The sequence below is a fragment of the Perissodus microlepis genome, chromosome 7 (genome assembly GCF_051167445.1).
Source record: "Perissodus microlepis isolate ML-2025 ecotype Zambia chromosome 7, ASM5116744v1, whole genome shotgun sequence".
NCBI lineage: Eukaryota > Metazoa > Chordata > Actinopteri > Cichliformes > Cichlidae > Perissodus > Perissodus microlepis.
This window is the reverse complement of record NC_140467.1, coordinates 52,379,021-52,391,170: the sequence shown is the minus strand read 5'-3', so window position 1 is coordinate 52,391,170 and position 12,150 is coordinate 52,379,021. Positions and strand designations below refer to the sequence as shown.

General features: G+C 40.2%; 1 protein-coding gene across 1 annotated transcript; it reads left to right on the top strand.

Moving 5' to 3' along the window:
- The first annotated feature begins 2,785 nt into the window (after positions 1–2,785).
- Positions 2,786–12,066, top strand: LOC146384090 (3-hydroxy-3-methylglutaryl-coenzyme A reductase-like). Its single transcript, XM_084935847.1, has 20 exons — positions 2,786–2,905; positions 3,299–3,505; positions 3,914–4,025; positions 4,365–4,452; positions 5,221–5,305; positions 5,421–5,526; positions 5,653–5,759; positions 5,885–6,004; positions 6,118–6,251; positions 6,327–6,616; positions 6,717–6,850; positions 7,027–7,221; positions 7,410–7,568; positions 8,650–8,807; positions 8,892–8,997; positions 9,080–9,250; positions 9,370–9,510; positions 9,661–9,819; positions 9,911–10,059; positions 11,066–12,066. The coding sequence occupies exons 2-20, from the start codon at positions 3,341–3,343 to the stop codon at positions 11,100–11,102; spliced, it is 2,616 nt and encodes an 871-aa protein (XP_084791973.1). The 5' UTR covers positions 2,786–2,905; positions 3,299–3,340; the 3' UTR covers positions 11,103–12,066.
- The last annotated feature ends 84 nt before the right edge of the window (positions 12,067–12,150 follow it).

The following is a 12,150-nucleotide window of genomic DNA, read 5'->3' as shown; positions in this document are numbered from 1 at the left end:
TGCTTTATTATACTTTAGAAACAAATATTGAAAATGAAATGCAATGCAAATGCTGTTTTTAAACCAATGAATCTATTTATAAATGAAAGAAAAATTACTTTCAAAAATTAAAAGAATTAAAACCCCCACTGGGATCTGCTCACTCTCTCACCCACTCTCTGTGTGTCTTCCGAGAATAAGCCTCGCTTCACTGAGCATGTGCAAGAGGAAAACAAATACTGTTTCCATTTATTACAGTCATCACCAAACAGTGGTTGCTTAACACTACCAAGATATTTTCATATAAGAAAAGTTCATAAAAGTTCTCATAAGAGTTCGACACTGTTTGTTGGAAATATAAAATTTCCACATCCAACAAGATGAAAGGACAATCATATTTTTACTATCTTACAGTCTTTTCTGCTCAGAAATGTTCTTTAAATACAATAAAGGTGAAAGGGAATTTCGCCTAGCTGGTTTATATGATTATAATGTTGTGGCTGTGAATATGTTGTAAGATTATACTGGATGCAAATTAATAATGAGACCTTTGGATGGAAAATATTCCTGCTAGTGTTGTATATAAGAAGAAAAGTCAGATTAGGAGCCATAACAGGAGCCGGAGGGTTGGGCCAACAAAAAAAGAAAAAGAAAAAAATGCTGTTAGACTGCTGTAAACCTATCCAAGAGCCACCTTCTGCACACTGTGAAAGGCCACTCTGTCTCTGCCAAGTTCCCAGCCTGGCTCCAGGTTTTCATACATAAGCACAGCTTTATGTAGGAGTGACCACTATGTGAGCACAATATAAACACAAATATTTCAGGTCTTGAAGCTTGATTCAAGCAGCTAGATCAAGGGCCTTATTCACAAAATATCCTTAGACTGAAAGTCGATTATGACAGATTCAGTAAGTAGGTAAGTAATTACTTAAGGAGTTATTTGATCAAAAAATGTTGAGGCAGTCTTTGTAGGCAAATGAAGGCAATGAATAAGACAAAAAAAACCTCGTATTAGACAACTCAGCATCTAGCTACAGCTCTGTGAAAAAGTATTTACCTCCTTCCTGATTCCATAGCTTTGTTTTTTCATATTTGTCGCACTCAAACAGTGTAAAAACCAAATTTAATATTATACAGACATAATCCAAGTAAATACAAAATGCAGTTTTTAAAATTAAATGGAGCAGTGTGGTTATTAGCACTGTTGCCTCACAGCAAGAAGGTCCTGAGTTCAATTCCACCACCTGGTTGGGGCCTTTCTGTGTGGAAGTTTGCATGTTCTCTCTGTGTAAGAGTGGGTTCTCTCTGGGCACTCCAGCTCCCACACATGTCCAAAGCCATGCAGTAGTGGGGTTAGGTTAATTGGTAATTCTAATTGGTAACTCATGAATGTGAGTGCAAATGGTTGTCTGTCTCTATGTGTTAGATGTGCAACAGACTGGCGATATGGTGGCTGGGATGGGTGATCCTGACAAAGATAAGTGGAAAGGAATGAATGGATGATATTTTTTTAAATTATGATTTCATTTATTAAGGCAGAAATGCTACCCAAATGTCCTCTCTTTGGATGTTATCAGATGTTATCTGTCCATTCAATGGATGCTTGGAAAGACAGAAGAACCCAGAAAAACATTTAAAGAACTGCAGGCTACTCTCACGTATGGTCAGTGTTCATGATTCAACAATAAGACAGACACTGGTCAAAAATGGCATCCATGGGAAAGTTCCAAGGAAAGTACCACTGCTGACTAAAAATAACAAAAAGATTAGTCTCACATTTACAAAAAAATATCTTGATGATCCCCAAGACTTTTGGGAAAATATTCTGTGGACGGATGAGAAAAAGTGGTTTTTGAAAGGATGAGAAGTTTTTGAAAGGTTTGAGTCCCGTTACATCTGGGGTAAAACTAACACAGCATTTCAGAAAAAGATCATCATATCAACAGTCAAACATGGTGGTGGTAGTGTGATGGTCTGGGCATCCTTTGCTGCTTAAGGACCTGGGTGAATTGATGGAACCATGAATTCTGCTCTTTACCAGAAACCGCAAAAGGAGAATGTACAGCCATCAGTTTCTACCTTAAAGCTGAAGCACACTTGGGTTATGCAGCAGGACAAAGATCCAAAATACCGCAGCAATAAATAAATAAATAAATAGAATGAAGGTTTTAAAGTGACCTAAAGAAAGTCTGGACTCAAAAACGAATGGAAATCTTTGGTGTGACATTAAACAGGTTATTTAAGCTCCAAACCCTTTAATGTAGGTGAATTTAAACAATTATACAGACGAGTGGGTTAAGATTCTTCCACATTGCCATTGTCATTGTTATCACCCAGTTATTGGGTTTAGGAAGCTTTTTTTTTTTTTTTTTTTTTTTTTTTACATGGGGCCAGGTAAGTTTGAATAACCCTTTTCCCATAAATAAATGAAATCATAATTTAAAAACTGCATTTTTGGTTACTTAGATTATCTTTGTCTAATATTTGATTAATAAGAAATCAGGAAGCGGACAAATACTTTTTTTTAAAAAAAATCTCGCTGGACAAAAGTAGTGGGCCACCACCTTCGTCTTTGAATTAAAAAAAGCAGAGACGTGATCCACATGAACAGCGCTGATAAAAGCCACAGATGCAGACAACGACCACTGATTATTCTTGAGGGCTTGTTTGTGTTAAATAAAATAAGATACACTGTACTACTAAACTACTAAACGGTATAACGGCAACAGCCTCTATTAACTCAGCAGGAGCTTGGAGCCGGAAGCAGGGTTCATACGTCAGGACTTCACAAGCGGATTGACGTCAGTATTTCCGGATCGCCATATTAGTTTCATTACATCAGATCAGGCAATGTAGCAGGCTAAGCGATTTGTGGGAAGGGCACTGTCGCTATGGAAAGGACTCTCTGACCACGAAGAAACTCTTTGTATGTTCACAGGTTTCCGTATAATGCAGAGTAGTACTTAAAATGTAATGAGCCTGGGGGATTAAGTTATTTTGGTGACAGGCTGTAAAATTAGTCAGCGTAGCTAATGTTGACCGATGTTACGGTAACTAGCATTAGCTAAGCTGCGCTAATATAGCCTCAGTGTGTTAACATCTAGGTAATGCTAACCAGGAGTATCGCAATGATACCTTTGTGAATCCTATTGTTTAAATCCTTTTGACAGCACTGCGGCGACCGAGTGTGTATATTAAACTTGACGATCGTCTTTCACTATATTTCGCCATCATCACACAAGCTGCATTTTGATTTTAAAGCCGTACAGAAGTCAGACTTGCTAACTACCAGTGACTGGACAATGTTCTTGTAACGCAGGTGATTCTGGGATCTTGTGTAGTAGGAAGATATCCTGAGACCATGTTGGCACGTCTATTTAGACTTCATGGGTTGCTGGTGGCCTCGCACCCATGGGAGGTAATCGTGGGGACCCTGGCTTTGACAGTATGCTTCGTGTCTATGAACAGCCTGGCAACAAGCAACCAGATGTGCAAGTGGAACCAATGCCCCAAAGTTGAGGAGGAGGTGAGGCTGGTGTGGCACTCTCTAAGAAATGTTGTCGGAGTTTTGTAAAATGGTAAATGGCCTGTATTTGTATAGCGCTTTTACTTACTCCCTATGGACCCCAAAGAACTTTACACTACATTCAGTCATTCACCCATTCACACACACATTCACACACTTGTGATCGCAAGCTACATTGTAGCCACAGCTGCCTTGGGGCGCACTGACAGAGGCAAGGCTGCCGGACACTGGCGCCACCGGGCCCTCTGACCACCACCAGTAGGCAACGGGTGAAGTGTCTTGCCCAAGGACACAACGTCCGAGCCGGGGCTCGAACCAGCAACCTTCCAATTACAAGACCAACTGCCAACTCTTGAGCCACGATCGCCCCTGAGGGTCTACACTAATGTCTGTTTTTTTTTCTTGCAGAAAATCCAGAGCAGTGATGCAGTTATTCTGACAGTCACTCGGTGCATGGCCATTATTTATATTTATTTCCAGTTCAAGAATCTCAGACAGCTTGGATCCAAATATATTCTAGGTCAGTATCATGAGATGTTTGTTGTTGGGTTTTTTTCCAGTTTTGGTCAGCAGTAAACACTTCTTCTCACATCATACAGATTTGTTTTGGCTGTATAATCACCACTGATTAGTGGCCACAGTTTTTCTTTTACTACTTTCCAGCTTCAGCTGTTTGAATTGCCATAAAATGTTGTCAGTGGATTTAATATAGAACATGATTTTAAAGTATAACATTTTTAACCCCAAACTACTTGGGTTGGTTTGTTTCCTTGCTTTTCATTCAGACTGAAAAACAAATGACTGGCTAACAAATGTATCATAAAAATACACCATCATTCCATTTCTCCCCCGTCTCCAGGTATTGCTGGATTATTTACAGTATTTTCCAGCTTTGTCTTCAGTACAGTCGTCATCCATTTCTTTGGGAAGGAGCTGACAGGTCTGAAGTAAGTGTTTCCAATGGACTCACATATACGCTAGGAGAGTGGTTCTTAAAGTGGTATGTGACATATTGAGAGTGTACACAGTCAATTATACTTTGAAATAGGAAGTGGATTATTTTAGCAATTAAGTATTCTATTAAATTATTATTCTGTTGATTAACATAGTTAATCCAGTAAGAAACACCTTTGTGTTATTAATGAGCAATAATAAATATTTATAAGTAAGAAAATAAGTAAGCATAAGGATAGACATGTTGTCCCTGTTCGAGGTTATGCAAAGAGTTTCAGTTAGACTGATGTTACATTACACTGTACTTCCTCTTCAGAAGAGGCTGAGCTTACAGAGCTTCAACTTGCTGTCAGCTTACTTTGTTGTCAAAAGTTATTACTTTTTCTGTGTTGACTATAGGGGAGGCCCTCTTTCTGCAAATAATTGTTAGTGAGAGGGTTTTTTTTTAAATCACTAATCCATGTTAAAACATGTTAAAACTAGTTGCGTAGCTAACACAGTTGGTAGTAGCAGGATAAGAGGCAGCTAATGTGCTAGTGAGATCAGGTAGATAAAATAGTTAACATTTACCAGCAGGGTGATGTACACATTGTTTCACAATTTTATGGCAATACATTTGAAGCTCTGCAGCTCCTTTACATTAGAGACAAGGATTTAATTCAGCTGTAAGATTAAGTTCACTGATCTGTAATTGTAAGATGACACTGTAGGAAAGTATTCCAGGTCAATCCCTGGCTGACACTTGTCTGCTCTCCCTGCAGTGAAGCGCTGCCGTTTTTCCTCCTGCTTATTGACCTGTCCAGAGCCTGTGCGTTGGCTAAATTTGCCCTCAGCTCAAACTCTCAGGTAATTTTGCACATATTTGGTCTTACCATATGTATGAAATGTGGCTTTATTCATATGGGGGACATAAGTGTAAAGCATCCTTAACTAACAAATTGGTCTTGTGTGTTGGGAATAGGAAGAGGTGAGGGAGAACATTTCTCACGGCATGGCCATCCTGGGCCCAACATTCACCCTGGATGCTGTGGTTGAGTGTCTGGTTATAGGAATCGGAACCATGTCTGGTAAGGATTACTGCTCTTTCTCCACCTATAAGCATCATCAGTGATGCTCTGTGTGTTAGAAATATTGTGGTGATGCTTGATCGAGTGGAAAAGCAGAAGTCAGCTGTGTTTCTTCCTTTTTTCTAGGTGTGCCTCAGTTGGAGATCATGTGTTGTTTTGGCTGCATGTCTGTTCTGGCCAATTACTTTGTCTTCATGACGTTCTTCCCTGCCTGTGTCTCTCTGGTGCTGGAGGTGAGATGTGCATGCAACAATTTGGAGAAATAAACACAGATAAGATAAGGAAACAAGTTGCTAGAGTTTAACTATGATATATTTTTTTATTAATATTTTTTGTGGTCCTGCATATTTGTGTGTAGCTGTCAAGGGAGAGTCGTGAGGGGCGCCCCATCTGGCAGCTGAGCCACTTCTCCCGTGTGCTAGCTGAGGAAGAGGATAACAAGCCCAATCCTGTGACTCAAAGGGTTAAAATCATAATGGTGAGTTCCCATCATCTATGGTGGCGATGTTTATTTAGATTAGTCATCAACATTGTGTATTATAAAGTATTTTTAGGTCTGAACGATGATGCCTGTGTGATGTTGTCTTTCAGTCTCTGGGATTGGCTTTGGTTCATGCTCACACTCGACTGACAGCCGAACATTCAGGTCAAAACCGCACAGTGGAAGGGCCTGTAGCAAAGAGACTGGACTCTCCTAGCACCATATTGCCTCTTAAGCTCACCAGGTAAACTATGGAATATTGCACTGTTTGCATTATTGATTCCTGCGTCCACTGATTTATGACTTTTTCTCTCTCCAGTATCGACCTGGAACAGGTGATAACCCTCGGTCTTGCTCTGATTCTGGCCGTAAAGTATGTATTTTTTGAGCAAGCAGAGACAGAGTCCTCGCTTTCACTCAAGAGTACCATTATAAGCTCCACTCCCAGTCCGAAGCCCTGGGTGACAGAGGACTGCTGCATGAGGTCCCTCCCAGCCCTGAAACCCCAGAAGACATCTAATAGTGTTTTGGCAACCATCCCTACCTCTTTAGCAGCTGCTTCAGACGTGAAACTTTCCTCTGAAGCTGACATATCATTTAGAGAAGAGGGTGAGACTTATAGCGGGTGCTTCTAGCTTTGACAATGCATGTACCCAGTGATGAAGATGATCTAACTGCTGTGTTTTTTCATGTGATTCCTCTGCTGCAGATGTGATTCAGAATGAATTTTGTGGTACATCTTCTGGGGATTCTCTTGCTCAGAAACAATGTGCTCCTCCAAGTGTTTGTACGTCGGAGCCCCGAAGTCTGGAGGAATGTATGGCCATCCTCTCAGATTCTCAGGTAAGTTGTCAGGTTATACTGGAAGCACAATACAAAGCTATATATATATATATATATATATATATATATATATATATATATATATATATATATATATATATATATATATATATATGATGTTCTGTGTTCCTCAGATTCTTCAAAAATATCACTGTTTTGCCCATGATTCTTTCCAGAGAGGTGCCCATTTGCTGAGTGATGCAGAGGTGATGAATCTTGTAACCCTGCGTAAGATTATGAATTATAAACTTGAAGGTGTCCTTGAGACTCCAGAGAGGGGCGTGGCCATCAGGAGAGAACTGTTATCATCCAAACTTCCTGTTCCCACTGCCTTGGCTTCTCTACCTTACAAAGACTACAACTACTCACAGGTACTGACAGTCCTTTTAAAGTGTAGTCCTGTTTATTCTTGGGAAAAATGTTTATCTTCAGTTGTCAGTTTTGAATCAGATATACATATATCTATATATATATTTAAAAAAATCAAATGTTTTTATGTTAATTTTTTTCTTTACTCTGTTCTTAGTTGTGCTTAGTTTGTGTTGTCTTTGCCTTTTAGGTGATGGGTACTTGCTGTGAGAATGTCATTGGCTACATGCCAGTGCCAGTGGGAGTGGCTGGCCCTCTTCTGTTGGACAAGAAGGAGTTTTATGTTCCTTTGGCCACCACAGAAGGCTGCCTGGTAGCCAGCGCCAACCGAGGATGCAGGGCACTTTTTGTAAGTGTGTCTCGTGTGGAGCCCTGAGGGAATAGTAACTATCTTTTCAGTAGATGCAAATAAATAAATCTACAGGGTTTGTAGATTCATGGAAAAACTGACAAGTCATAGAATTTGGCAATGGCAGTCAAGAAAGATTAATAATATAGAAGGTTATGTGGTTCAGTTAGCATGGACTTAAAAAACTCTATATGTAGTAAATAATACTTCAGTGTTTAGGTGGAGGAAACATCACTGACCAGAAAATCATGTGTAAATTTGTGGCGTGCCAGGAATATAATGTCTGATGTCTGGCCACTTGTGAATAAGTCACAAGTCTTGATAAGCCAAAGTGCGAGGGCCTTTAATCTGCGTTCTGTCTAATGACCAGCAGGTGGCAGTGAATCTGATTGCTAAAATAAGTCTAGTTGATCTGTGACCTCAGTAAAGACTTTCCTGAGGAGTTATTAGCTTCAGTTGCAGGTTTCCATTGCAGTCAAAAAAAGAGATTAAAGCAGTTTATAGGTTGTGGTGTGGCTCTCTTCTGACTGAGTCATTTCAAAACATCAAGGCAGCAATTGTGAAAGCACTCAGCATAAAACTAGATTTTTGATATCAGTGTGGCTATCGTCCATCCTCTATAAATGGTCTCAGCTGATAAGGTGAGTAATTAATTGCTAGGCTTGGGAGTTCAGTTGATGTTGTTTTTACTTAGCGAATCTGTGCATGTGAGTCATTGTGGCAAAACCCTGGAGAGGTGTTGTGCACTTTGCCCTTAATTATTGGGTCTGTGTGATGTCACTACAATGCTCAAGAAAGATGGTTATTTTAAAAACTAACCTAAATCTAAAAACGTAAAGTGTGGTTTGGGTAAAAAACCCCAAACAATTTATGAACCAAAACTAAAATGGTATGGCTCATTGAATGGCAGGTAGTGAAACTGATTTGGACTTTTATTGCCCTCCTATACGCAGCCAGTTTTAGAGGATGTAAGGTCATAAAAAAGGTCATCCTCACTGCAATGGAAAATTATTGTATCTAACTCTGGCTGCTGTTATTTCTGTGTGTGCTCCCTGCTGACAGTGTTTTCTTTCCTGTCCAGCTGAGTGGGGGTTGCATCAGCCGGATTCTAGCTGACAGCATGACCAGGGGTCCTCTGGTCAGGCTGCCCTCAGCGTGCCGGGCTGCAGAGGTCAAAGTCTGGCTCGAGACCTCGGACGGATTTAGCATGATTAAAGAGGCGTTTGATGAGACCAGCAGGTCAGTGGAAGAGCTATGACTGATTGATGACTGTGGCAAAGTGTTTTTGGTACACAGATGATAACTAGTGAGTACTCTTTGTAGGTTTGCTCGTCTGGAGAAATTGTTGGTGGGCATAGCTGGCAGAAACCTATACATTCGCTTCCAGTCTCAAACAGGCGATGCCATGGGTATGAACATGCTCTCGAAGGTATGAGAAGTCTTCTGTAATTCGGTCTTGTTATTTAAATGTTGACTTCAGTGCTGAGTGCTTTCTGTGTCTTTTTCTTCAGGGCACTGAGCATGCTCTGCATGTACTCCAGCAGCAGCATCCAGACGTAGAGGTGCTTTCGCTCAGTGGCAACTTTTGCACAGACAAGAAGCCTGCCGCAATCAACTGGATTCTGGGCAGAGGCAAGTCTGCTGTATGCGAGGCCACCATTCCTGCTAAAGTTGTGAGAGAGGTAAAAACAATTCAAAGCTGGATTCTGACAGAAATCTAATGACAGTGGCCACAGTTTCTTCCCCTCCAGTTTTTCTGTTTTTCTGCAGTTTGTAAAATCACCCTTTAATGTTTCCCCAGGTGCTGAAGAGCAGCACAGCTGCTCTGGTGGACCTGAACATAAACAAGAACTTGGTGGGCTCAGCCATGGCTGGCAGTATAGGTGGCTTCAATGCTCATGCTGCCAACATTGTCGCTGCTATCTACATTGCCTGTGGACAAGTAATAGAACCTTAAATTAACACAAAAAAATAAAATAAATACATTTAAAAAAAGGTTTAAATAGTGAAACATTATGTCTGTGGCATGGTATATGATCCAACAAAAAGACATATTATTAAAGAACAAGTATTTGTTTGTGTTGTGGTTAAGGACCCAGCTCAGACAGTGGGAAGCTCTAACTGCATTACTCAGATGGAGGCTGTCGGTCCAGGTGGGGAGGACCTGTACATCAGTTGCACTATGCCTTCTATAGAGCTCGGCACTGTGGGAGGAGGCACCAACCTGTCGCCACAGCAGGCCTGTCTGCAGGTAGTCTCAACTACATGTAACATAGCTGGCATTTGTTGATGCGTTTTTAGGATATTTTTTCCCCTCTAACACCAAACCTCTGTACCTGCAGATGCTTGGTGTTAGCAATCCCAACCAGCCAGGTGACAATGCCCGTCAGCTGGCCCGTGTAGTCTGTGCCACTGTTCTGGCAGGAGAGCTCTCCCTGATGGCTGCTCTCGCTGCTGGACACCTAGTCAAGAGCCACATGACCCACAACAGGTGAGATGTCTCATTCTTTTGGGTTTTTTACAGTGATGCCTGGTCAGATTTGAGAATTTGTGCCGTTTTATTTTCATGTCGTGTGTTCTTTAGGAAAATGAGTTGACATGTCTGTTCTAAGAAGCAAGCATACCATAACCAGCATCTCCTTTCATTATATGGCTTTACTTACCCTGACTGACGGAGAGCAAAGTATTCACACGAAGGTGGTTAACCACAATCCAATTAGTCAAACCAGAGTTTCCCAATACAGCTGTGTGAATGTTATTGTGAAAGGTGTGTTGCTGTCAGCATCTGACCAATCAAAAACGTGGACAGGCTTCCCGTGTAAAGTCAACGGACTCATCAGTGTCAGAGCTTCATAGTGAAGACTGAGTGATCACAATTGTGTATTCGGCTAAATGAATATGTTGTGTAGTTTTTACAATTAGCCCTCCAGGATAAGTTATCAAAGAAATTCAGTTTACTTATTAGAAGGATATATTTTTGCCTCAAAATGATTACAAAGGCCTCACAAATGTGTGCTCCAATCCACAAAGAAATACAAAGCAATTTGACCACAAGTAAAACTTTTAACAAATGCATCCAAACCTGGAAAAAAGGTGATTATTTACTACACACAATCTCTTAAATTTTACATCACAAATCAGGCAATTTTTTTTCTTCTTTCAAAAACCTTTTTGTGCATTTAAATGTCTATAACTACATGTAACATCCCTCTCACTTACAAAACCTTAAATGTGTGTGCACAATCACCTGATATACACAGATCACATGACATGCCACATGAGGTTTTGTCATATCAAGTCTCTTGTTTTCAAATGTAAAATCCAGAGCCTCTAATTTTGTTCCTAAAAAATGTTTTGAAGTCTGGTTTTTCCAAAGTGCATCCAAAATAGCCCATACTTATAATGTAAATGATCACCTTTTAAGTTTTCCTTTGTTGATATCTGTTAAAGTGTTTTATTGTGTCCACTTTGAAATGATCTCTTTTTTTGTCTCTTAGATCGAAAACAAACCTGTGTTCAGAGAATACGGCGTGACACTAACATCGATTGGCCGTCGTGATGCGGTTCTAAAAGCGAACCTGTGGACATCCAGATATCAGAGTGTTAATGAACAGAGCCAACATGTGCTTGCTTTGTTTTATTACCTCACTGGTTTGTGAGCTGAGGCCTTAAGTTTTGGTTGTTAATTTGTGCCATTTTTTGTGCATCTGAACTTTGTAATATTGTTTGAGAACCTGTTAATTCTGCTACTGATCTTTGAGAGAAGTGCGAGAAACTGATGGTGTTTAGACAAGTAAAATCCATCATGCTGCACAAGTTACAACAAGAGTCCTGTGCCTCTGATGAGTCGCAAAGGATGGATGGGATGTCTGAATGGTTTTTACATGAGCTGAATGAAATGAGATCCTCATGCAGTCGTCATCATCATCATTGTTTTTATTTATTTTTTGGGACAAATGGATCTTTGCATTTACCAAAAGCTTGCTTGAGAGTGTAGTGGGCAGCTTGTGCTCAGGTTCTGAAAGTCAACTTTATGTGCAAATGTGTTTTTACCAGTGTTGTAGGCATCACTACGTAGATGTGTTCATCCCTCCCTGAGTGAAGGTGCTACTGTATACTGTGTATACTGTAGATTGCCCGTGGTTGTTGGAATTCTCGCTTCAATGAATGAAGCTGTTGCCAGCAGAAGGATGTGTTTGATTTGATTCTGATCAACTACTTCTACAAGTTTTTGAGGAAATTTGGAAGCCATAATAATTTAACAAACCTTTACGGTACACTGTCATCTGTGGAACTGAAGGACTGGGTATAAATTATCACTGACTGCAGGTCCTGCTCATTTTCAGAAAGCAGTGACACTCAGAAGTGCCCTTACATACAGTATGTTTTAGAAATTGAGCCTTGCGCTGCACACTTTAGAATAACCAATTATGATAAAAGTAAACTTAAAACTGTCTTATTTAAAAAATAAATAAATGACACAATTTTTTGTTGACAATACCGTGTTTGTCTTTCTTTAACATTAACAAGACTGGAATCAACACTTGGGGCCTTTTCCAGTTAGCAGATGAACAAACTGAGT